Below are 26,905 nucleotides of genomic sequence, written 5' to 3' on the forward strand. Positions count from 1 at the left end.
TAGAGGTTTTTCAAATGTCTGTCATCATATTTAATGATGTTGTCACCCAAAAACAAAAAAAAAATTAAATCCTCAAACAAAATCTTTAATTCAAAAGTGATTTATCAGATTAAATGAACAAAACTCGTCAGTTTTGTCGACATAAATGTAATTTATGAAGCTGCAGGACGTCCCGTTAATACAACAGCACACCTCTGTCTGTGTGCAGCCAACAGCTCTGACTTCACTGAAAATACTAAGCCTGTTTAAATTTTACTAACTGTAACTGTGTTTCTGACGTCAGAATGGTAACTTGTTACATGTCTAACAAACAGGCTTATGGAGTAATGGATTACATGTTATAGTATTACATCACATTTTTTTAACAGGTAATTAGTAACTGTATCAGAATACACTGTAACTCTGCTGCTAAAAGTAGTGGAATTAAGGAAAAAGTTTTATTTATTTTCTTTGTTTTGTTTTTTTTAATTTTCCTAGGAATGAGCAGTGTTGGGAATTTTCCTCATGTCCTCTCAGATCGACCTGTTGGAGTCTCTCACCCTGTCGGAGCTCCTGCAGGGTGAAGGAGGAGACGGGGAGGCTCCTCTGCAGGAGCTCTGCTCCCATGTCCTTGTAGCGGCTCATCTCGGTGCCGTAGATGCCGTTGATCAGGCTGCCGTGAGCCGGCGGCTGCACCACCGTGAAGGTCAGGACGTCCAGAGGGGCGTCCAGGTCAAAGCCGTTCAGGATGGACGGCGTCAGCTCCCTCATCCCGCCCTCCTTCACCTGCAGGAGGTGGAGGACAGGAACAACTTTACGACCACATCAGCATCAGGAAACTCAGGTAAAGGTAGAGGCAGTTTCATTGCTCGCAGATCTATGGTGGCAGGGAGACGTACGGTGAAGTTGGCGAGCAGCAGTGACGGCGTCTCATCATTGGTTGGATTGATGATGATGTAGAAGGGGACGGGGGCGGAGCGGTGCAGCCCATCGCTCACACTGATGGACAGCTGGTCGACAGTTGGCTCCACCCCTTTGCTCTCTGATTGCACGTAGTTGATGAAACCAGAGGTCAGGTGGATGAGACTGAAGGATTCTGGGAAAAGAAAAACTTCAGGGTCAGGTCAGGTGTATATTAAACACACACACACACACACACGCACACACACACTAACCGACTCGGACTCCGGCGTTGCTCTTCTCAGAGCCAGGTGGCGGCAGCGTGTTCTCCAGGAAGCCGTGCAGAGGCGGAGTCTCCAGGTGAAAGGTCAGCTGGTCTGGAGGGCTGTCAGGGTCCATGGCCCCCAGGACCCCCCCACAAAGACAGGCTGACGAGCCCTCGTCCACCACAAACATGGACTCACCTGCATGGACACAACAGAGACATGAAGACAACAGTCCACTGCTGGACAATCAAGGCCTTTTCACACCGGACTGATGTTGATTTTTTCTGCAGTGCGATTTAATTTTTAGAAGCTTAAATAATTTATTTGCAAAATTGTGCTGCGCTTGATGTAAATAATGAGGCAAGTCAAAATCCCACCAGCTGGAAAAATGTGACCAAAGAGTGAATTAGGACTTGAAAGTCAAAGTTCAGGACTTGGGACTGGTCATTCTTGAATTTGGACTTGATTGAAAAGACTTGAGACGTACTTTTAATTTGTAAAATGATGACTTGGTCGCACCTCTGATCCTCACCCAGAATCATCCAACCAAAACCAAACCAACCAACCAACCAACCAACCAACCAAAACCAAATCAACCAAACGAACGAAACCCAACCAACCGACCAACCAAGACTCCGTCTTGTCAGTGTACTGCTGCAGACAACAACACAATGAAATTCCGATGACACTCCCTAAAATGAGGAAAGGTAAAAGAGGACATTACAAAAATAAATAAAGTTAACCAATATGGCGGCTCAGTGTTCCCTGAAACTCTCTTATTAGTGTTTGTGTTTGTTTCTGTTGAGGCACATTTAGTTCATGACCTCCTCAGAACTGGACTACATGTAACCACCTCACGTTGTTTGGAGGCAGATACCAGCTGAAATCATCAGACCACCAGGGTCAGCATGGTTTACCGACACACATACAAGCTAAGCTAAAGGCTACAAGCTAATACTCCCAACCCTTCTTCTTGCAAATGTACGATCCCTTTCCAACAAGATGGACAAACTACGTTGAGCTATGACTGAGAGTAATATCCGTCTGTCCATTCGTCCATCCGAGCTGCTAATGACTCCATCATCTTCCTTCTCACTGCTGTTAATTAACAAACACAATCACCTCTGGACCTGGATCCATATAATCCATAATAAACCATAATCCTTAATCATGTGCGTATGAACTCTGTGTGTGTGTGTGTGTGTGTGTGTGTGTGTGTGTGTGTATACATTGTGTGGATGTGTGTGAGCGTAAACGACGGACAGTCCTGGATCTCGCTGATAAACTAACGTCCCTCTAAATAAAGAAACAAGGTAAATCCAGATTCCTCTGGTTTGGCCGCGTTAATGCTCTTACTCTGCGTCTTTATTCACTGCTAATTAATTAGACCAAGAAACACCACATCCACCCCCCCACACCCCCCAACACCCCCACCTCAAACCCTGCCCTGCGCCGCCGTGCTGCTGTTGAATGAATGAATGAATGAATGGTGAGATATGCTGGCAGGATTAGAGTTATCCCGCCGCTGGTCGCGCTGCGGTAATCCGGCCAGCGAGGCGGCGAGTACACGTCGCCTATTGTGACCGAGGGATGCGCTTCTTTCTGCTTTTGTTTGGTAAAGACGTTCATTGTCCGCGGTCTCCTGGGACACACACACACTAACAGGAGAGTGATAATCTCACCCAGCTGTGTGTGTGTTTGTGTGTGTTTGTGTTCATGTAATACCAGCAGACAATAGGCAGATTTCACTTAAAACACGTCGGTGCCAACCTCGTTAGCCTGGCCGACCCGCTGAGAACAACACACACGCATGCACAAATGCCAAAAAATCACCCACAATGCAATGTGCAAACAATGAGCTAAACAGTCGCTCACACACAACAAACACACACGACAAAAAAAACCACAACACGACAGAATTATTTCAGTCTGATCAACTCAAACTTAAATTCAATATTAATTTTTTTTTGTCGTGCTTCACTTGTTTCAGAAAGTTTCTAGAAATCTCAGCATCTCGCAGCAGCTCAGAAAGAGGAAAAACAAAATGACTGAGATGTGTCGCAGCGGTTTTTATCTGGTTTTTTAATTTAATATTTTATAATTCAAAACAAAATTCTTATAGAAGGTAGTTCCGGCAGATTCTGCTGCTGAAAGAAAGTAGTTCCTACATGAAACTGCTCACAACAACGTTTGTGAATCTTGAGGAACCAGGTCCTGAGTTTTGGAAAGAGACACTGGTTTTGAATTTTTTTAAATGTATTTTTTGTGTCATCAGTTCCATTATACTGGAGAGAAGACACACTAAAAAAAGTGTTGAAACAACTTTAAATGTCAAGGAAACACACTGAAAGACAGTTGAGACAAACTTAAATCTTTGAGTTTTAGCCAAAAAACAATCCAGAAAAAAAACTATATAATATATATAATATTTTTAATACAATGTTTTGAGTTTCTAAAATTCAACGCTTTAAGTTTGAAGAAGAAGAGTCCTTAGCAAAAGAGGTGTGGAATATTTTTTTAACTTTTCATCTAATTTTTGAAAGTTGAAACAAGGGAAGAAATTTAATTTATATTGATCCTAGACTGATAATTATCTTAAAACCAAAAGTATCAGCAGATATTCAAGGTTATCATGTTCATATGTCGTTGAAACATGAAAAAGAAAAAAGACAAAAAAAAAAAACACATCTAATCAGTTGAAATATTAGTTTTCCCTTGTGGCTGCAGATTTTTCAAAAATAGTTGCTGATATGAAACGCAGCGAATACTCGACCAATCAGAAGTGTTCAGCACTGCACACCTCACTCCCAAAGATCTTGTACTTTTGGAAGGAACTTCATTTAGACCCTGGTCCCTACGGTGGAAACACACTTCCAAAAACTTCCATTCAGAAACCTTTTTTTTATTTTTAGGAAATTAAGATTTTTAGGAACAAAATGATTCAAGATTGAGATGTTTCTCAGTGTGCAAACATGCCAGAGCAAAGTCTTCTCCTGTCTCTCTATCACACACACACACACACACACACACACACACACACACACACACACACACACACACACACACACACACACACACACTCTCTCTCCCAGTCATCCCAGTGTGAGTCCCAGTGGTCACTGGTCTCCATTGATAACCACAGAGCTCCTCCAATCCCTCTTCTTGGCTCCGACTCCAGTGAGAACTAACACCCTCCCCAGGAGAGAGAGAAAGTGTGTGTTTGCGGGTGTGTGTGTGTGTGTGTGTGTGTGTGTGTGTGTACATGTGATGTGTGCTACCCCTCCCTCACTCCTCCCAGTGCAGAGTGTGTGTTGGACTGATAGGTGATGGCGTGTTGTTGGGTCAGAGCTGCTCCGCTGCATTAAGAGGATTGTCAGCAGTGAAAACACGTACACACACACACACACACACACACACACACACACAATATTTATCTCAGTTTTTCTCCTGTTGGATTCTTATTGAGACATTTTGTGTGAAATGTGGCTGCAGCTGAGCTGGAAAATATTTTTCTTAAAGAAAAATTCCTTCACTTACAGCTGAGAACAGTTTTATCATAACCAGCAGAAATAAAAGCCCAAACTGTGAAAATGTCAACAAATAAAATGTTCAACTCTTCTGGCCTTTTTTGAGGAAACAAAATTTTGTCTCAGGAGGTAAACTGTTCCTCACATATTTGACCTGAGGAAAGGGACGTCTCACCCAGAGTGACGGCGGGGACTTGGTTGTTGACAGGAAGAACAGTAATATTCAGGTCGTACACAGGAAGTGTGCCGTGCAGAGGTACAGGTGGAGGCGGAGCATCTCCGTGACAACAGCCCTCCGTCCCTCCAGCCTCTCCATCAGAGATGATGAGGGTGACGGTGTCGAACACCGGCTCAGGTCCGATCTCTCCTCCTGAAGACAGACAGAGAAAACTTTATCGTTAACAGCAGCAGAATTCATTTCTTCAGAGACAGAAAACGTGTTGTGTTGTCGTGACGACAGTGGGATGTCACAACGTCAGCTGTGTAATTGGAACGGTTTTTAATACGTGGATTTTGGTATATTCTTCAGTGCTGATATGTTGAAAATACAGCTGGTATAAATGACACCTCCTTTTCTTAACATGGTGAATTATTTAAAACACACAATAAAAAATTAAAATGTCCAAAACTTGCAGGACCGTCTGTCTGTCCTAACATCATATGTCTCTATATGAAGGTTTCCGGTGGGGGTGTAATGTCCTACCAATCTGGACTGATGTATCAACACCATGATCAACAATCCTGATACACATTTATTTTACATTTTATTTATTTTATACATTTATTTTGAAATCCCACAGCACAACTGTGTCACCATTTCTGTCTTCCCAAACTAACTTGAAATGACGCAGCAGCAGTTTGTGGGTATTTATCGATGTTGTAGCGTGTTTTGGACTAAATATTTTACTAGATTGAACCGACTGGACCTTTGCCAATGTAATAAGTGGCCCGTCAGATTTAAAGAATGGATGGAATAGTTTTCTAAGAGGAACCCTAGAAAAAAGCAACATTTTTCCCAGGTGCCATGAACGCAGCGTATTTTCCCATGATGCCTCCTCACCCATGTGGACGTAGTAGATGTGTCCCTGCAGCAGGTCCTGCTGGGAGAACTTGTCCACGGTCAGTCCGGCTCTCTGCAGCTCCCCTCGGCCCGGACTGCGGGCCAGCATGTAGGTCAGTCTGGAGTCGTCGCTGTCCCGGTCCGTGGCCGACAGGTAGTCCACCGTCACCTGGACCCGCCCCCCTTCCTCGCAGCTCAGCTCCCCCCGCAGACCCCCACCCAGCTGGGGAGGTTCGTCGTTCATCGGCAGGACCTGCGGAGAGGAGCGAGAGGCAGCGGGTTCCCCTCGCTCAGCACAACACTTCCTTGTATTTTTCACATTAAAAGCCTACAAATTTTGGGAAGGCTGCGAAAAATTTTATTGTGAAGATTTTGGAGGAAGTGTTGAGTTTGCACAAACTCGAGAACGTCAGAAATTAAAAATCAAAGGTGAACAAAGAACTGACAAAATGTTGTGGGATCTGTGTGTAATTTCTCATGTCTGTTTGTGTCCCTGTCACAGGATGCTGATTGATGATGTTCTGTCTGTTCTAGCAGCAGAACCTCACCTGTATCAGCAGAACGACATCAGCTGAGTTCAGACCGTCCGTCACCTTCAGACTGACTTCGTCCTCAGTGGTCTCTGAGTCATCGTGGATGTACCTGCAGCACAAAGAGGCATCACATGATCATCCTTCAGCACAAAGGTTACAGTCCAAAATCATGTTCTTGCAGAAATGCAAATAACTGAAAAATAACAAGCAAACCAAACTCAGGCACTTTCAAAAATCCTAATTTACAGAAAAGTAATTTCTTGAAATAATGACTTAGTATAAAAAAATAATGAGTTGCAGTGGTGTTTGGGTTATGTAAGCTAAATAATATTTATTTGACCACATGATTGAATATGAGACTAGCTTTGTTATATAACACAGCAGTCAGCTCAGCAGTATTAAGTGACATCACAGTTGTCTAGGTTGTAATTTGTGTGTCATTAAGTCATATAGGTGAATGTTGCAGTGCAGGCAGACGATCATCTAACAGGTTTTGCTATGAAAACAAATCTAAGCTCGCTGTCATTTCCTGCAAAAGTGAGCAAGCAAAAGGTCGTTGGCTCTGTCTGTTAGTCTGACTTTAAAGACGCCTTCACATGATGAGAAATGGGGCGCAGAGACGCAAAGCACAGCGCTACAACCGCTACTTCCTGTCTGCCTGGTGTACACACAGCTAAGCTAACTTTAGCATTGGATTTAACATGACAAGATTCACAAATCTTATAGTTGTCTTACAGAGTTTGGGGAACCCTGAAACATTTTTCTTTGGTCATGTCTGGAAAGGAACCCTTGATTTGTGAAACTCTTGCAAGATTTGTGTGTGTGTCTGTCAGTTCACTTTAAGTTATTCTCAGCAGTTTTACTGCAGTTCTTCCTGTGATTACTGATCTCTGTTCTGGTCAGAACAGATCAGTTGTAGGTTTCTGTTCCTCTTGGATGAAGGTGAACGGTCTCTTATGAAACCTACAGTGAGAAAAGTTAAGGTGTTTTGTGTAACCAGGCGCAGATTTAAATTGAAGGGATCTTCAGAAATGATTTTTTAGGTTTGTTGTTGTAAACTGAGGCTGCAGATGACAGAAGTTTCAGAAGGTAAACTCACACACAGAGACTAATCACACGCCTCCATTAAAACTCCCACAGGCCTGACTGAGTGTGCTGTTTCCTGCTGAGGTTTCGGTTTATGTTCCTGTGGGTTCTGCTGCTGGTCAGTGTGTGTGGCGACGGTCAAAAAGGTGCAGACCAACAGTTTACAGAGGAATCAAACACACGTGGGTCAGCGTTTACATGTCTGTGGCGTGTGATCATGTGAGTGAAGTATGGAAGCATGTCATTACGGTTCTCTCTGTCTGTAATATCCACACAGCTTTGATCAGGACTCTGTGTTCCTGCAGTCAGTGATCCAGAAAACCACCAGAACAACAACATCCGTTCTGCATCACATCACTGTGCTTCAACTCTTCACTTCTGGATCTTATTTTCAGTTCTCTCTGCTGTCTGAGGGAAACTGAAGAGGACTGAACCAGATCCTGTTTGATCCCAACATCTAAAATAGTGATGTGGAGGAGAAAACCAGAACCAAACCCCCAACCCCCCGCCCCCCTCAGTGTGTCTGACCTGAGCCGGAGTCCTCTCAGGTCCTGCAGGGTGAATCCGTCTCCCCGCTGCAGGGTCTGTCCCTGCAGCTCCAGCTGGCCGTGACGAGGCGTCCTCTGAACCTCCACCCTCAGCGCCTCCTCCCGGCTGTCCCGGTCCTGGACCAGGAGGTGCTCCTCGGTCACAAAGGCTCCTCCACCCTCCTCCACCCGCAGCAGGTTGGTGAAGGCCTGACGACCAAACACAGCAGCAACCAACACGAGTCAAACATCTGGATCTTTAAACATCAGGAGGAACGTATTGAAATCTTACGTTATTAAAATCACACACTTTTAGACTTAAAGGGTCTAACTAGAACAGTATAGGGTTCTTCAGCTTGTCCCCATAGAAGAACCCTTTTTGATTCCTAGTAGAGTCTTTTATAAAAGTTCCTGCTGGAACCCTTAAAGAGGGTTCTACCTAAAGCCTAATATATAGGAATATAGTTAGAACCATCTGTGAAAGGTTCCACCCAGAACCCTCTATGTTCTAATGTTCTACAGAGAACCCTTATATATTCCAACAGTTTAATCCAGAACCCACCCAGGTGATTATACTGAGAACCCCTTTACACTCCAAGGGTTTCATCTGGAACCCACTCAGGGGGTTCTACCAAGAACTCTTTTACAGACCATGGGTTTCATCTAGAGCCCAACCAGTGTGTTCTACCAGGAACACCTTTATATTCCAACAGTTTCATCTAGAACCCACCCAGCTGATTCCCTTTTATATCCATGGGTTTCATCTGGAACCCACTGTGGGAGTTCTACCAAGAACCCCTCTACATTCCAACAGTTTCATCTAGAACCTCCCCAAGAAACCAACAACTTCACATTTTGTCTTCTGAGGGTTCTGTGGAGAACAATAAAGTAAATATATAATAAATGAGCCAAACAATGATCGAATCCCGTATGTTGAGGTCGTCCATCATTTTAACAGACTACAATGTTTAAGTTGACCCAGTTGCATCATGGGTAAACAAAGAACGCTTGATGAACACTTTCTTCAAAAGAGTTTTTTTTTTCAGAAGCAAATGGTTCTGTGTAGAACCCGGGCCCCTCTAGAACCCTTTATTTCTGTATTTATTCCCACTAAATCGTTCTACAGTTAAATCATCAGTCGTCTGTCTGTGTTTGACCTCTGACCTCCGGCGCCTGGTCGTCCACGGGGGTGACGGTGATGTTGAAGACGAGGTCGGAGACGGTGCCGCCGTGGTGATCGCTGACGGAGAAGACAAACTGGACGAAGAGCGGCTCCGGGCCGATGTCCTCCACAGGAGGCATGAAGGCCACCTTCATGTGGTTCACTGCATGCTGGGAGAGCACAGGACAGTAACTAAGTACTTTTACTCGAGTACTTTTTTTCAAAACCGTTTTAAGCTGCAGATGATTTATTCACGTCACTTTTTACTGAAAACTGTCAACTAAAGCTGAAACTGAAACATCAGCATGTTCAGTTCACTTTGACTTTGCACTTCTAAATACCATAGCAACCTCCTTAGCAACAGCCTAGCAACATGTTTGTAAACTTTTCTTTTCAGTGGAGAATAACATTTACTCTGTAACAGAGGACTTTTGTATTTTGCTTTTTATTTGTTTTTTTGCATTATGAGTCATTTTACTTTCGTAGTACATTTTGCTGATAATAGCTGAATAAATGAAAGTGAGATTGTTTGTTTGTATAATAATCTTCATGCTGTGTGTGTGTGTGTGTGTGTGTGTGTGTGTGTGTGTTCCAGGAGGCAGTAAATCTGTGTGTAATTCAAACCTGTGTGAAGGACTTTAACACCGGCACCATGTGGTCTTTCTTCATGGCGTTGGTGCTGTCGGTGTAGAACAAACGTCCTGCGTCCATCAGCCTGAAAATAACAGCAGTAACAATGATTTTCAGTTTCATGCAAAAGTTACGACTCTTCTTTATTTTCTTGCTTTTGATTGAATCATGTCAGCAGTTCTCCCTGCCTCTAGTCCTGGTGCTAAGCTAAGCTAAACACGTCCTGCACCGCTTTTATCCCTGAGGATGGATTACTGAACGGGCCCAAGGTGTCAGAGACACAAAATTACTACAGAGACAAAAAGAGTACTACAAAGACACAACATTTCTACAAGCAGGCATTGAACCTACCACAAGAAGACACAAAACTACTACAAAGAGACACAAAATTACTACAGAGTACGACAAAAACAGAAAAGTACTAGTGAGGGGCAAAAGGGGCAAAAACAACCACAAAAATGAAGATACACAAAACTACCAATAGAGACAGAATTTTGACGAAGAGATGCAAAACTACAACAACAGACAAACTTTACAAAGACACAAAAGTACCACAAAGAAACACAAATAGTGCCATAAAATCCCCCCCCCCCAAAAAAAAACTACCACAAAGAGACACAAAATGACTAGAGAGACAAAACAAGTACTACAAACAGGAAAGTACTAGAAAGGGGCAAAAAGTACCACAAAGAGACACAATATGACAACAAAGGCAGACAAAGATATCACAAACAGACAAAATGGCTACAAAGAGACACCATGTCTCCTCCCATAAGGGACGGTTGGGGGCCTTTAACATGTCTGCAGCCTGTTGTCTCACGATCCGTCCATGGTCCCGCCCCGTCCTTACCCAGGATGCAGTGGGCTGTAGCAGGGCTGTGTGATGACGTAGGTCAGGTCTGTGTCTGGATGCTCTCTGTCAGTGAAGTGGAGCTGAGCCTGAGTGACGTAAACCACCTCCGTCTCCTTCACCGTCAGAGACCGAACGCTGCCGGAAACCTCCACCGGCAGCTGGTCCTTCACCGGGAAAACCTGGACCACCACCGTCTGGACGCACAGGGAGGAGACAGGTCAGAGAGACAGGACGGTTTGGACTGAGACGAGAGGACGGTGCGGCGTTCTGTTTGGACTCACGTATGTCTGGGAGAGGTTTGGCGGCTGGTGGCTGTCGGACAGCGTGATGTCGAACGAGTCTTCAAACTGCTCCTCTCCCGAGTGCTGGTAGTAGATCTGACCCTGGATCAGATCTCTCTGCAGGAAACTGTCCACCGGAGCTCCTGCATGGACGGATCAGATCAGAATATTTACAAGCTGCAGCTGCATCATACATCACAGAATCTACCTGCTGACCTGCTGGAACCGTGCAGCAGCATCCAGGTGAAAATCTGCAAACTTCAGAGGATCAAAATAATCTGAACTTCAGTTCGACTGTAGATTTACAGAGAAAATTACCTGAAACATCAAAATATGTGAACAAGAAGGGATCTGATTCTACTGTGTTCGGAAAAATGAGGCTGAAAGAGTTTATAATGACATTTTTTACTGACTGATGGGTCAGAATTTTCTAATGTAATGTTCTCTATGTTTTATATTTATTGTAATTTATATTTTAAGAACACCTCTCATACCAACCTGATACCTAAACAGTAAATTATATTAGGGTGATCATTTTGCAGTGTTGGGTGTTTGGGTGTTTTGGGGATAATGGCTCAAGACAAATAGCGTTTCGGTCCAGTGGAACATTATTCGGAACAATGAACAGTGGCGTGACTCCCTGAACGTGCTCCACCCTCACCTGTCTCGTGGGCGGAGGTCTTCCTGACCAGCTGCCCCGCCTGGGGGCTGGAGACGACCTGGTAGAGGATGTAGTCGTCACTGGAGTCCAGGTCGGAGGCTAACAGCATGTACTCCTCCAGCCTCACGGCCCCGCCCTCCTGCACCTCCACTGCCACGTTGTTGATGAGGAACGGCGGCGAGTCGTCTTTGGGCAGGATGTTGATGGGGAACTTGTGGCGGATGCTGTGACGGCCGTCGCTGATGCGGAAGACGATGTGGTCGCGGGTGGTGTCGCTGTCGGAGTGATGGTAGACGACCACGCCCTCCCTCAGGTCACGCACGCAAAACATGAACGCCTTCCCACCTGGAAACAAGAAACACAGAGATTTTTCATATTTTAGTTAAAAATAAAAAATACAGCTGAGCAATAACAAAATATCATGACTGAAGTTTTTAGGACTTTTAATGTTTGTTATATTAGAAAAAATATTATTATTATTGTAATATTGATTTTTCAACCATATCACATGTCATCAAAGAGGTAACTCAAAAGTATATTTATGTCATTTTTTTCTAAATAAAAGAATAAATTAGTAAATAAAAATGTGGAAATATAAAGAAAAATAGCAAAATACAGCAGAATAATGATGAGCATTTTCATTTATTTTCATATTTATTCATACATTTTTAAAATTTTATTTTTCTATATGAATTATTCTGTTTTTCTGTATATACATATCTTAAAAGCATTTATTTAGTTTTATGCAATGTTATTTTTATCCCTTTATTTTTCATTAATCTTTTCTCATTCTGCTTTTCATGTGTGCAGAAATAGATACTATATGCTTAGATTTTTTTTTAAATACATAAGGAAAATTGGAGTTAATTATCTGCAAAATATAAATAAATATATGTATAATAATAAATAGATATAAACATATACATAAATAAATGAATGAATAAATGTGAAAATAAATGAAAATACTTAATTATTCTCTATATTTTGTTATTTGTCTTAATATTTCCACATTTATTTTGTTTCCTTCTGTATATTTCTCCTTAAAGTTCCATTCTTTTATTCTCATCTATTCTTTTATTGACTCGTCTCATTCCACATTCATTTTGTTGTTCTTTTACAGATTAATTCTATTTGATGTCAAAACTGTTGCTTCATAGTTTGTAGAAGAAATATCTGGACAAATAACATCTGAAATATTTGTTATTATTATTATTCTCACAGATTTTTTGATATTAATAAATTATATTGTAAACAGCTGACTTTTGCTCCAAACACAAACTGCGAGTCGGAGCCGCAGAGTTTGGACTGAACATGAGAAACTTGTCTGTCCTACATTAATGAAATGTAGGCCGCGTCCATCTGTCGGCTCTCTGCTGCTGGCTGGCCTTCCTCACACCGTACATCATGCTAACGCTAACCGCAGAGTGTCACATGACTGGCGGACATGTGTTGCTGTCAGAGGACGGCTCAGTTTCCAGCCAAAGCTTCGCACTTTGATTCAATTACCGTCTCCAACACATGCACTGTGTTTTTTTTTTTTCTCCCATTGTCGCTTGGAAATAACAAGTTTCTCTTAGCGCCTGAAGGCACCGCGCGGCGCTGGCTGGGGTTTGTGCTGTGAACACCGGTGGGGTAAAACGTGGCGTCCTTCCCGGTGGCCGCCCGGTTGCCAGGATGGGGGCTTCCTGTCTCCCTGCACGTGCCAGAGAGACAGAAGGGCAAGGTCAGCAGACAGATTGAGAGACGAACGGTCGCGAGCCCGAACCTCATTAGCAACTTTACCGAGGGAAAGCAGCTACTGGTCCAACTGATGGAAACAACTTGGTAATTGGGCCCAAAGGTGGCGTTGGGCAACAGGCCCATAAAGGAAAAGATGGGATGGGAGTGTGTGTGTGTGTGTGTGTGTGTGTTTGTGTGTGTGTGTGTGTGTGTGTGTGTGTGTGTGTGCAGCAGGACAGGCAGCCATCCATTTGGCTGAAGGCGTTGGACAGAGCCTGCAGTGACTGTCCCCACACTGCAGCGCCGTCGCCCCCGAGTCGCAGCATGGAGGGTCAGCGGCGCTCTCCTCAGAGACTCGCCTCCACCAGAGGATCCGCTCACTGCCTCCTACAGGCCCCACACACACACTCACACACACACACACACACACACACTCATACACACACGATGAGCGCAGAGCCAAACTTTTGTCAGCTTTGTTCCCACTTAACAAGAGCGACAGATAAACAAGAGTCCAAACTGAGGCGATGAAGTGATGCTGCAGCAGGTGCTGCTGTCCAACATGGTGGAAACCTGCCCAGTGGGACAAAAGTTTCTACAACCATCCAACTACTGCGCCGCACCGTTAGACGAGGTTTCTGACGGCTGGTGGAAGAAAGAGAGACATATGGAAAAGAGACGATATGAGATGCAGGAAAGGAAGAAAATAAAGGAATGAAGAACGAGGTGTAGAGCTGCAGAGATGTTCTGACCTACAAATCTTATTCTGCAGATGAGAGAAAACGTGTTTGGGTCAGACTTTAGTTTTTGAATTTTTTTTTTTTTCAGTGAAAATGAAATTTATTCCAACTAATTGAATTGCAATTGAAATTTCAGTCAAAATAATCACAGTATGACTTTTTGATCATATCGTGCAGCCAAGGAGGAGAGAAGGCAGAGAAAGTCAAGGCACCATAACAGAAAAACTAATCTGGGTTAATTTTTCTATTCAGTAGATTCATCCAGACATAACCCAATGACTCCCCATTAACAGCTGCTTTAACTTACGGAGAAACATGTAAAATACCAATCTGAGCACGTTCAGTCTGAGAACAGTGTGGAACTGGTTGGTTTGTATTTCTTTAAAATAATCACAGTCGTCTTGGGCGGAGCTGAGCTCAGGATGCAGCGACGGGTCTGCTGCAAAAATAGTGATGGAGGACTTGTTTACAAGCCAGGAGGTGAACCTGGAAAAAGCTAACAACTGTTAGCTTGTTTACCTTCGTACCGTTAGCAACCAAGGTGCCAATCTGACATTTTCATTGTGTAGGTTGCAGCTCAGGGACTCATAGATAGCGGAGGCCGTGACACAGTGAGTCAGACTAACTGTTCTGTCAGAGTTTCCTGGTTGAACAACATGTTTCCTTGAAACGGTGTGAAACATTTTGGGGTTTTTGAGTGCAGACTGCAATAGATTTTTGAGTTTTGAGCCCGACTCAAACTCTTAAGTTTTGCTCTCCGAGTGTCTTCAGATGCTGAGTTAATCTCTAAACACCGAGTTTGTTTCTGAAAACCCACTGCGAGGAGCTTCAGCAGGTCATGATTATGATTATTTGTGACTGTGTGTAAATTAGACAGACATCACATGTTCAATATCAGCTCGTCATGCCACAAATTTGATGAAATGAGCCAGAGAATCAGTTGAAAACACACCTCCCTCTGTTTCTGCATGTCTAAAGCAGCCATGAAAGGTTAACCCCCTGCCTGAACCCCTCGGGGCGTCCTGCACTCCTGCCACCTCACCCCCCTCCACTGCTCCTCCTAGCTGGTAGCATGAAAACCCGTTTGGGGACAGTGCATCTGCTCCCTGTGCACGACGGCATGAAATGGCATAAGTCCCTCCAATCTGCTCGGTCCCGCTCCCTGTTCGAGACAAAGAGGCCGTCTCCCAGCGCGCTGGGCTGGAAGGGACAGACGTGGACGGAGAGAGGGAGGCGGCGGCAGCAGCCTCGGCGCTGCCGCGGCCCCTGGCGAAGTGGCCACGGCCCCATTTTACACCTGATTAGGAAACACATGCAGGGCCACTAGACATATGCTTCCCCAGCCACACCGCGGTCCCTGGCGGATGGGCAACACATGGAGGAAAAAGGGCGGAAAAGGCCAGACGACGTTCTCTGGGAATTCCCAGGGCAGTGTGTCGGAATACCAGCACGGGATTAAAGGAGCGAGGTGTACGCACGGAGGATCGGTTTAAGGACAAACTCCTCTTTAAAGTAACGGGACTCCGTCAGTATACTGCAGGGAGTTAATGTACAAACGTCCATTTTACTGCCCGACATCATCAGGCTGCACACAGTTTATGAGCTGCATCCAATCAGGAATGTGTTCAGGTGATCTGTCTTGTTGCAACTGTGGGCTTTAAAACCACATTTTTACCAAAGCAAACAAGAGGACATGAGTTTGTTTGTTCTGATTTCATCTGATTACACATTACTTATGATCAGAGGTGGGAGGTAATAAAGTACAAATACTTTACTTGAGCATTTAGGTTTCTAACAACTTTTTCGATTAGTTGTTTGGTTCATAAAATGTCATAAAATAGTGAAAAATGTTGATCTGTGTTTCACAAAGTCCAAGACTATTGCCTAACGAATTACACAGCTGCTGTTTGAAGTCATTCAAATGTGAAAATGCTGAAGTTATCAAAGACACACAGCAGCCTTTAACCCCACCTCTGACACTGAGGCGTCCGTGAAGAGGTCCGTCCACAGCCACCAGGGAGACAGCATTGATGTTGTCGCTGTCGACTATCTGCAGCTCCTCCCACGTGATTGGCCGGGACTGACCCTCCAGCAGGTCCAAACCTGAGACGTCAGAGATACAGGAAAATTAACCTGAGATCTTTGCAGTTCTTAGATTTAACAGATTATCTTTTATGGATAAAACTATGTAAATTGACAGTGGGACATTTTGCAGCGATGTCTTTACGTACCCATATTCCAGGAGACTCTGGGTGCGTTTGTTTCAGCTGCCCTGATGGAGATGTGGACCATGATGGGTGGGCTGGTCATAAAGGAACCATCTATAGCCTGGAACTCCACCTATATTATTTCATATATTTGACAGGAAAGTTTGAGAAATTAAATGGATTTGGTGCATTTTGTGCCTTTTTCCAAATTATAGTTAAAAATATGTCAAAACTGTTTTAGGTTAGCAAAGTGGGTTCAGTTTAGCAACTAAGTGAAGTTTGAATGAGGTTAGCTAACAATTCAGATCAACAGCTAAAACAGGTTTGTCCAGTAGAGAGCCCCAGATCACCAAAATATCTTGCAAAGTGATCATTTTAACAAAACAAAAAACCTTTCTGTAATCCTAACCAAGTGGGGTTTTTTTGTTGTCCCTAAACCTACCCAGATCTTAACCACAGTATAATCACATTATAAATAGTTTGTACAAGGTGCACAATGATGAAACAACACGTGCAAATCCTGCCAAAGTTTTGCAAATCAAGCATTTCCCTCTAGAAGTTTTTGGGTTAGCAAGCTGTTCAGTTCAGTTCAGTCCAGGTTAGCTAACAGCTCAGTTTAACAGCTAAAACATTTTGGATCAGGTTAGCTAACAGTAGTTTAGCAGCTACATGAAAACAGCTTGGTTTGGGTTATTTTTATTTTGGACTGAAACACTCCACTTTTGCCGGTGTATTTAAATCCTAAAACTATGATGATGTCATCCAAAAATTGATTTGATACAAAATAAGATTAAAGTTTTCTCCTTTATGTTTTGCATGTTCTATGTTAACTTCCAGTACCTCATAGTTCCTGCGATGTGATTGGCTGCTGTTGGGTGGCTGGTAGGCCACCTTCATCTCGTGGAGGTCCAGCCAGGTGAAGGACGTGACGGGTTTCGTGTGGTCGTCCAGGTGGGTGATGTATCCCTCAGCGGGCGGGGCGGTCACGTTAAAGACCAGCCTGTCCTGCGGTGTCTCGTGGTCCTTGGCGTCCAGGGCAGCAGTGGTCAGTGGGGTCAGGATGAACTGGTCCACCTCCAGGATGAAGGAGGCCATGAAGGCGGCCTGTGGCGGCTGGTTCTGCATCGCACCGTGGATCAGAACCGGCAACCACACCGACTCTGTCTGGGAGCGGAGGAAAGAGACGGCAGAGGGGAAAGTAACCAAGTACAAATACTTTAGTATTGTACATAAGTAAAGTTTTAAAGTAGCTGTACTTTATTTTTTACTTTTACTCCCTTCATTTGGGCACAAATATCTGTATTTTCTACTCCTTAACAGGCTCGTTACTGTCGTTTTTTTAGTTAAGACAAAGAAAGACCAAAAAAAAAGTCTTAAGACAAAAAAGACCTTACAAGACAAAAAGACATAACTAGATATAAAAAAAAACATATCACATGTTTTAAGCCTTAACATTTATCTTTTTGTCTTTTTGTTTAAATCTGCATCTTTTCTGGGACAAACATGTATGTTTCAAGACAACATACAGTGCAGCATGTAGAAATCAACACGTACTCTAATGCCAAAACTTTGCTGTTGACTGTGGTGCTACGGAGTAAACAATGCCCCAGAATAGACAATCAGACGTGTTAGAAGTGACAGGTCTTTGTCATAAAGACACACCGTTTATGTGCTAACAAGGAGGGAAAAGATGGTTTTAACATTTAGGATTTTTTGAGGATTTTAAAACCCCTGCAGAAACTTCCAGCTCCACATCCTTCCACATCCACAGAGCTGAGAAATCAAAGTGGGATGTCACCTTCCGACTGCCAATAAACCTCTCAACATCTCAGATGCTAATTTCATTTGGAAAACCTCCACATCCGACTTGGATATGACTGAATCTGCACTTCATCAACTTTGTTCAATTAAAGCACTTTGGAGTGGCGTTACTACACCTTCTTCTCTAAAAGTTCTATTCATCCGGCTTGTCATTTCCTTTCTCATCCCTTTCATTTTATTTCTTCTACATTACTGTGTGGATATTACCTCCAGCAGGGCCCTGGAGGCCTGCTCCCTCAGCTCCACCCTGATGGGGATGTAGTCGATCTCCGGTGACGGAGGGCTCAGGTGCTGGTACTTCAGGCCGGAGCTCAGGAAGTCCTGGCAGCTGGTTTTGAGGAAACGAACCTCCTTGGTGTCATGAGGACAGGGTTTGTTCCCGGGACAGAGTGCCGCCGTCTCTCTGCCTGAAGGAGGACGACAAACAGACGTCCTTAAATCCAATGTGCATTTACAGAGATTATTTTATTTTACACCAAAAAATGTGAAATTTGTCACAAAATCCTCTACAATTGAAACATTTTTCAACATTTATAGGATCATTTGTAAATCTGCATGTCATATGGTTCTGAACTTTCTCTGTTCTGAAAGATGTAACATGGATCACACGAGGGCCCGGGGGCCGGGGCACGACAAAAAGACGTAACTAGACATGAATATTTTTGTATTTCTGTGTCGCACCCTTCCGCTGCGTTGAGTCCTCCTCCCTCACCAGCTGACCCAGAGCAGGGACGCTGGTGTCGGCGGTCATCAGTCTGACGGTGCAGACCAGCTCGGCCGTGGTTCGGATGTTCAGGACAGAGCCGTCGATGGCGTTGGACAAACCGTAGAATTGAGGAACCACCAGCGGGGCGCTGCCAAGTTCCACCACACCGGAGCCTGAGTCCACCACCCTTACCTGCAGAACCACCGTCTCCACCACGGTGTCGGAGGACGTGAACCTCCACACAGATACAGCACAGTTACAACACAGTCACAGTTTCACATCTAATATCAAAAGTATAGTACAGTACCCTAAAAATTACAGTAATTTGAGTTTTTGTAATTAGTTACTTCCACCCCTGCATTTCACTGTTGCTAACTGACCTGTAGACTCTGAGCATCACTGTGTCCTCGTCCAGCTGAGGACTGCCATTGTGGACGTATTTCACCTCGTCCTCCAGGAAGCTGCAGTCAAACACCTGCAAACATCCAAACATCAGTAACAGCAGCATGCTGCTTCACCTGTGGATCATTTTAAGTCTACGACAGGTGTGACCTCACCTGTGGAGTCAACCTCCCCACCCTCTGAGTGACAGGTTCGTTCATCACCACCTCCACCTTACAGTCTGCGGCCGGATCAACGCTGATCTTCAGCGCCTTCTCCGTGACGAACACCGATCGACCTCTGGTGACCTTCACACCCGAGTTCACCACCACCAGACGCCCGCTGCAGACGGCCGTCACCGCCAGCAGCAACAACACGCTGACGGCAGCCATCTTGGATCTCGCTGCACAGGTTCAGGTGGAGAGTTTTATTGAGAAGTGAAGTTGTGAACCACAGTGGCTTCAGTGTTTTAGTGTTTTGTAGGATTTCCATTCAGTCGTCCTCCACCCACATCCTTTCTTTTGTTCTGGTGTCACGACAACCTGCAGGGGACAGACGAGTTTAAATGAGTGTGTTAACAGACGAGGTAAAACTCATGTAGAAGTACAGACACTTGTGTAAAAAAAAGACTGGTTCAACTATTTTACTGCAGTAAAAGTGGAAAAGTACAGGCTCTGACATGTCATCAAGTATAAAAATAAAAAGTCTTCACCTTGTTCTGTCTTTTACTTCATTTTTGTCTCGCCACACTGGCTTTTATGTTACTTTCTTAATCTTACTTAATTTCCGTCTGTTGCATCTTTTACGTTATTTTTGTCATGTCTGTCATTTTCATCTTGTTACATCATTTTCGTCATGTATTGTTACATCGTTTTATGTAACTTCCTTCCTGTTACTTCTTATTTGTCTGTTGCATCTTTTATTTTTGTCTTGTATTGTTATGTTGTACATCTTTCAGTTGTTCTTGTGTTGTATGTTGTTTTTGTCCTGTTACATTATTTTCATCTTCTTACGTCTTTTTGCGTTGGCAAAAACAGAAATAATTAATACTTCCCCTAAAATGTATTAAAAGTAAAAATGCAGACACCTGAAAAAACCCACTAAAAATACAGTAACAAAGTATTTGTACTTAGTTACTTCCCACCTCTGGAAATCACATACTTCACTTAAGTTAAAACAAAGAGGCAAATTTCTCCCTCTTCAGATCAGATCTGATCCGTTCAGAAAGTAACAAATACAGCTGTAAATCTGACCTTTGACCTCTTCTAACACACAAACTTCTTCCCTGAATCTGATGTTTAAAATACTTACAACACAAACTCCTGAACGGCTCCAAGTCTCCTCCAGTGTCACATCTACCCTTTAAAACTGCTAAAACTGATCAGTTGCTCAGCTCTAAATCTCTGTGACTGCACTTAGCCAGCACCGAAACGCCTCTAAATCCTCCAAACACTTAAAAAAAAACCTCCCAGCATGCAGCTGGCCGACCGACCGGCCTTCTTCTTCTTCCCCCCGCTGCTGCACGCTCCCAACCGGAAAACGCTTTCACCCTCCATTTCACTTCAAACTGAAGCCCACTGCAGGAAACAAGGGGTTAATCTGTGTGACCCCGCAGAGGTGCTGGAAATGTCCTGGGACGGGCGGAGCGGGGGAGGACAGGGAGGGGGGAGGGAGGACGAGGGTGTTTTCAGGATCAAAGGAGGGCACCAACTAGAGCCGGCGTGTCACTTCCCATCCAGCCAGATGAGCGCTGGTTCGTTAGTCTGAGGTTTGAGCAGCGTGTGTGTGTGTGTGTGTGTGTGTGTGTGTGTGTGTTTAGTTTAATTAATTAGTCCAGCCTCACACTTACATAAATGTCTCCAGCATCTAGCTCCGCCCAGTTTCAACACTTTTATAACTCAACCTCACCAAACTGTCCCAAACAACCAAAGTACAGAACCAGTCAAAAGTTTGTACAAACTTCATTCACTGTTTATTCTTTATTTTTTTTTATAAGAAACAGCTCAGATTAAACTGACAGCGTGCAAAGCTGTCATGAAACATTAGCTACTTTGAAAAATGCTAAAATGTTAAAGAGCAAAAAACTTTTGCACACTCTCAATTTTCCCGGAAGACTCTCGCTTTCTCCAGTTTCCTCCTGAGGTCACAGTTCTCCTGTATTTCTCCTGATTTCTGAAAACTTTTAGCACTTTTTCTGAATCCTTTTTGTCATCAGAATCTGTTTCTGGTCTGTATAAGTCCTGTAACTCTGAAGTCCTGTCATCGATACAGCTGCACCTCGTCCTCCTCAGTCAGAGACAGAGAGAAAAATGAAAGAAACACTCTGGAAATAAAACTTTTTCTTACAGAAAGTTTTAAAGGAAAGAGGTTGGTCACAGGTGTGTATGAGAAATCAATAAAAAAGCAAAAAGACTCTCAAACACAACAATTATAATAATAGTAATCATATTTTAGAAAACATTTTGCCTTGTTTTAACGTTTTTTCTTACTACATAATTCCTTACTATATAATATTTTACAGTTTTACATCTCCAGTATTAATCTACAAAGTAGAAAAATAATTTAAAAAATAAAGAGAAAACATTGAACGAGAAAATGTGTCCAGACTTTTGACTGAAACTGTAAATCAGAAGGAAATGTCAGAATTAGATGCTGTAAAACTTACACTTTCATTAATTTATTAACAAGAACAAAGTACCTCTGATCATTAATGCAGTCAGGACAGTAACTTGTGGTTCTATCAGCAAAATTAGACAAACAACTTCACAAACACAACCTCTGCCACCGGGTTTGTGTGGAAACACTTAAAAATATTAAAGAAATGAAGGTGCAAAGTGTGAACGAGGGATCAGATCCACTGGACTGAGGTTCACTGAGCGGTTTGCTGCCAAACTGCTGAATCCAAAACACTTCTGAGAAAAACACTGGCAGAGCTGAAAACGTGATGGATTTACCTTCAGCTGCTGGCTGTGGTAAAAAGTGGTTCTCGCTAAAGAAAGACGACCAAATTCTACCAAAGAATCCATCTGAAATCTCACACCAAGTGAATGGGAGCGTTTTTATACCTTTTTCTTTTAACTCTGAGTGATCATTGACTTTATTGGCCCGACTGTGTCTGACATCGTGGCGTTCACGGTGCCAGCCTTCACAGCAGCAGCCTCTGAACGCAAACAGAATATCATGACATCATGACTTTAAAAACACCAAATCAAGGCTCAACAATAGAGTTAGAGTTAACAATAACATCAGCTCTGCAGTCTGTTGAATAGTCTTATTACCTGAGGGCAAAAGCTATCTTTTAGCTAACTAGCTAACAAGCGGTGTGTGCCTTGATGTTATGATATTGTTCAGCCAGTTTTAGTAGAGAGAAAAAGTGACAGTCTGGATGAATGATATCACTGATAAAGGTATTTGTATGGCTAAGTGTTGCCTATTATTTGGGAGGAGAATCAGTGCTATGTTAGCAAGTTAGCATGCTTCTAGACAGCAGCAGAGAGGTTTGGCCTCCATGTTGTTGCATGAATACCAAGCATATAGTGTACACAACTTTCACACATTCATTATCTGTAACCACTGATCCTTGAAGGGGTGACGGGAGGACTAGCCTCACAACAAAATAAATCCTGACACCAAAAAATGAACTACACAGGTTTGATGACAAAAACTCCAAGGATGGCTTCACTCAATACGCATGTTTTAATTATTTCTATTTTCAGCCAAGTTAGTGGTGTGATTCTGTGGTCAGTCAGTCCAAACTAAAGTATCTCAGAGCCTATTTGACAGAAACTTTTGTACAAACACACATGATCACCTGAAGATGAATCCTACTCTACTCCTACTCTGGTGATACTGGTTTACTTGGAGGACGCGACCACAGACCGTATTCGGTAGCTTGTTGTAACCTGGCAACTTTGCCGACAATCCGTGTAAAACAGAGAGTACAGGGATGTCGACACATACACCCTCTGAGAGCAACATTTATGTCATGCAGACTCTTGCACACTCAGAAAGTATAATCTCTTCTTTTTTAATTTTGCATAAAACAACAAATCTTTGGTGAGCTTTAGTTTTTGATTACCGTCTCGTTCAACACCGTGTTCATGCTGTTTACTTTATGATGGTAAAGTTTGGTTAAAACCTCGTCTACAGAAGTTAGGACACTGAAAAATGTCTTTTGTAGGGTAACACAGCAGATAACACAGAAATGCGTCCCCTGCTTTCTCTCTAAGAGGAATGTATTTTACCTGCACAGCCGGCGGATCGGTGTCTTGTCTCTGCAGAAATGAGTGTTGGACGGGACAGATCCAAACAGCAGGACTGAGGCAGGACGTCTGTTAAATGATCCACCAGCTGCTGTGATGGCTGGAAGTGACTCACTGCTGCTGCTGAATGGGAAACAGCTCTGAGGTGAACTGACACGGTTCTGAATGAAACAACGATAATTAACTACAGATCTGACCGCAGTCAGACCCACACAGGCCTTTGAACACTGAGGCTGACTGTAGCTGTAACTGTGCCCACAGTCAAAACCTTTAAATTGGATTATTTTCATTCCAAACATACCGAGTGTTTCGTTTTTCCTTCACATTTCCATGTTTTAAACAGTGAAGCAGCAAAAGACACTTAAACTTAAGTTTCAAATACAGAATACTAATAATAGTTCTGCCACAACTACTTCTGCAAACAGGCTGTGACTGAACAAATGCTAACAAAGCTACAACAACTGCTAATGCTACTGTCTCTACTTCACCGACTACTGGTAGGTTATCTGGTAGGTTATGTAGCAGATATTACTTCTACTTCTACTACTGCTGAGGTATTTTTAGAACCTGTGTTTGCAGTGAAAACAGAGGGTGACTGCTGTTATTGTGTACATGGACAGAAACCTGCTAAACTAACTAAATTCACAGTGGTTAAACCAATTAAATCACCAGTTAAAGAAGGTCAATGTGCCTCCTCCAGACCAATGAACTTGCTATATTAATGGTGTCACTGGTGGACAGTCCACTGTCCCGAAACCCCAAAAGACAGAAAATGTCCTATTGGACTGATAGCCCATTTGTCCAACATCCTGTTCTCCTATAAACAAACACCCACTGCTCCAGAAATACACCACATCCCTGCAGTTGTTATGGATAAAGGTTAGGTTGCTGTTGGGAGAGTGTGTATTTTCAGAGCATTGGGCATTTGTGTTCGGGAGATTAGGGTTTTCATCAGGAACGATGGCATGGCAGCGTCAATGCTATCGCTAAATGTAGTCCCTTTATTTTAAGCAGACTCTTCCTGTTTATCTGTACAGGTGAGTTATCAAGATGTAAACATTGAATGTGATGGTTTAGCAGCACCAAAATCACCAGAATGTCTGGTTGCTGCATGTCCAGCTGTCAGAATCAATATTCCACTGGTCGACTCAAGTTGAACATGAATTCAGAAGATATTTAACGTCTTGATCAAAACTGCTCATGTTTGCGGCGCCTGTTGACAAGCTGTTGTGGTCGGCTGTACTTCTGTTTCCCAACTGCAGACACATCTTGCTCATTGGTTACAGACTGTAAAAGGGTCTGTTGGTTCATATATAACAGTCTGTACATGAACTCATCTATTCTTTACTGGGTTTACCTGTTTGTACACAAGTTTGTACATCTGAGTATAAGTTTGTCTCTCTGTACATGAGTTTATCTGTTTATGTCAACGGTACTTAAAACATTTAAAAGCTACTGGCTGCTTGTGTACATGAGTTTATCTGTCTATACGATGCTATGCTATTATTCTGAAATCTACCATTAGACTGGACTGTCCTACAGCCTGGTATCCCAAAAAGAAAAAACACTGTATTGCTTCAAAAATAAGTTGTCAGAGGTCAAACGTCTCAGGACATTGAAATTTGTCAATAAAATTGCTGAAAATGTGGTTTGGTGGTGGTCAGCACCATGGACAGGGCTGGCAGCCACTGAACTAGCATGTATTTTCAGAGAAAAGGGCCTTTGGAGCAATGAGTTTTTATTTTCAGCACAACAGGCTGCCAGACGAATGGGCTTCCGGTCAAATGGGACATTTTTTTCGACTACTGATGCCTGGAGTACTGGTCCATTGGAACAACTGCTGTCCTCAAATGGGGTCACGTTCACTGTGTTCATAGGAGTCAATATGAACGTCCCTCACTTGTCAAAGTCACAACATCGTGAACTGAAACTTTTCTGAAAGGTCAGAATTCACAGTGACACGACTTCCAGTGTCGAAATTATGAGTTCAGGAGTTCCATTTAATGGATAAGTCACGTTCTGTCCATACAGTGAGTTGATGTCTGTCAGTGAGTTTGTCTGTCAGTGAGTTGATGTCTGTCAGTGAGTTGATGTCTGTCAGTGAGTTTGTCTGTCAGTGAGTTGATGTCTGTCAGTGAGTTGATGTCTGTCAGTGAGTTGATGTCTGTCAGTGAGTTGATGTCTGTCAGTGAGTTTGTCTGTCAGTGAGTTGATGTCTGTCAGTGAGTTGATGTCTGTCAGTGAGTTGATGTCCATACGGTGAATGCAGATGCAGCTCTGTGTTGTTGCAGCAGGTAGCTGAACACACTGCAACTAAACAGCGCAGAGAAAGTTTCCACTGAACTCCTGCAGCTTTAATCACATCCTCAGCCTGTAAAACTGAAGGGACACACTTCCACAAGTGTGTGTGTTTACGAGTGTGTGAGTGCTTTGGCTTAGAAAGAAGCCAAAGGACAGAAGAATGAGAGAATAAAAGCAAGGAAATCCCCTCATTTTCTTCTAATCTGTGTTTCTGTTCTGTGTCGAGGCCTGTTGAAAGTGTGTGTGTGTGTGTGCGTGTGTGTGCGTGTGTGTGCGTGTGTGTGCGTGTGTGTGCGTACGTGCGGGTGGGCACGAGACAGCAACAACCAAGTGTGTGTGAAGTTGGTTGGCACCTACCTCCAGTTGTTGGAGCTTCTCCCTGTTTGCCTCCTTCGTCTTCTTCACCTTCTGCACACGCTCAGAGGAAGAGGAATGCTGTCACACACACACATTCACACACACACACACACACACACACACACACACACACACACACACACACACACACACACAGTTCACACTCACTGTTTGCCACCACCACCCTCCCTCCCTCTTATTCCACAGCTCACCGTCACCCCGAGACGTCTGGCATCCAACAACACAGAGACACAGAGACAGAGACAGAGAGACAGAGACAGAGACAGAGAGGGGGTAAACTGTGAGATAGGAGAACAAAAGGCAGCAAGTTTCCTCGACTGGTTGAGTCTGTCCTGAAGCCAAAACCAGAGAGAGGGAGAGAGAGAGAGAGAGAGAGAGAGAGAGCAGACAGGAAATGTGCTGTGAGGTTTCCAGGACTTTAATTTTTACAGCCCCCTGCTTCACTGCCTCCAACCCTGTGTCTTTATTTCTCTCTGTGACGCAGAGACGTGAAAATCCACCTTTTGCTCTCTTCTTCAGCCACTCAGTGGACTGGAATCACCTGAGGACCACGAGGGATTTACAGGCTCCTCTTTATTACTGTGTGATCAGTTTTATTAAAATACTAAATAAGAGATCATGGAGAGGTGAAGGTGACAGAATTGGTCTTTCTGGGTCTTTTTAAAGGGATAATTCAGGTTATTTAAAGTGTGGTTGTACAAGGTTCCTCTGTACAGTCAGTGTGTTACCTACAGGTCGACACACCTCCAGTTTGGAGAAGCAGCAGGAGAACTGGTGCAGGAAGCTGAGCTAATGTCCTGCTGTGGACAGAGTCAGCTGCTACATGTATTTTAGACACCTAAAAAAATCTGTATTAGTTTAATTGCACACATATTTTCACCACTTTACCTTTCTGTAAGACAGACTTTTCTGACTTCTCTTGCCT

At 43.5% G+C, this 26,905-nt stretch overlaps 1 protein-coding gene across 1 annotated transcript in view; it reads right to left on the minus strand.

Moving 5' to 3' along the window:
* frem1b (Fras1 related extracellular matrix 1b) overlaps window positions 1-26,099 on the minus strand; it is a 44,496-nt gene extending 18,397 nt beyond the window's left edge. Inside the window, exons 1-20 of the mRNA XM_084723830.1 lie at window positions 25,960-26,099; window positions 19,216-19,581; window positions 19,039-19,133; window positions 18,634-18,893; window positions 18,160-18,359; window positions 16,972-17,295; window positions 16,156-16,264; window positions 15,896-16,027; window positions 11,466-11,810; window positions 10,805-10,947; window positions 10,521-10,717; window positions 9,665-9,755; window positions 9,043-9,210; window positions 7,880-8,088; window positions 6,281-6,374; window positions 5,733-5,985; window positions 4,848-5,042; window positions 1,155-1,343; window positions 879-1,075; window positions 540-765 (exon numbers count right to left, since the gene is read on the minus strand). Of these exons, the coding sequence (XP_084579956.1) occupies window positions 540-765; window positions 879-1,075; window positions 1,155-1,343; window positions 4,848-5,042; window positions 5,733-5,985; window positions 6,281-6,374; window positions 7,880-8,088; window positions 9,043-9,210; window positions 9,665-9,755; window positions 10,521-10,717; window positions 10,805-10,947; window positions 11,466-11,810; window positions 15,896-16,027; window positions 16,156-16,264; window positions 16,972-17,295; window positions 18,160-18,359; window positions 18,634-18,893; window positions 19,039-19,133; window positions 19,216-19,431 (3,643 nt within the window). The 5' untranslated portion in view covers window positions 19,432-19,581; window positions 25,960-26,099. The remainder of the gene's footprint in view (window positions 1-539; window positions 766-878; window positions 1,076-1,154; window positions 1,344-4,847; window positions 5,043-5,732; window positions 5,986-6,280; window positions 6,375-7,879; window positions 8,089-9,042; window positions 9,211-9,664; window positions 9,756-10,520; window positions 10,718-10,804; window positions 10,948-11,465; window positions 11,811-15,895; window positions 16,028-16,155; window positions 16,265-16,971; window positions 17,296-18,159; window positions 18,360-18,633; window positions 18,894-19,038; window positions 19,134-19,215; window positions 19,582-25,959) is intronic.
* Between the last annotated feature and the right edge of the window lie 806 nt (window positions 26,100-26,905).

Source organism: Lutjanus erythropterus, chromosome 7 (assembly GCF_056507025.1).
Source record: "Lutjanus erythropterus isolate fLutEry1 chromosome 7, fLutEry1.hap2, whole genome shotgun sequence".
In the NCBI taxonomy this organism is placed as follows: domain Eukaryota; kingdom Metazoa; phylum Chordata; class Actinopteri; order Lutjaniformes; family Lutjanidae; genus Lutjanus; species Lutjanus erythropterus.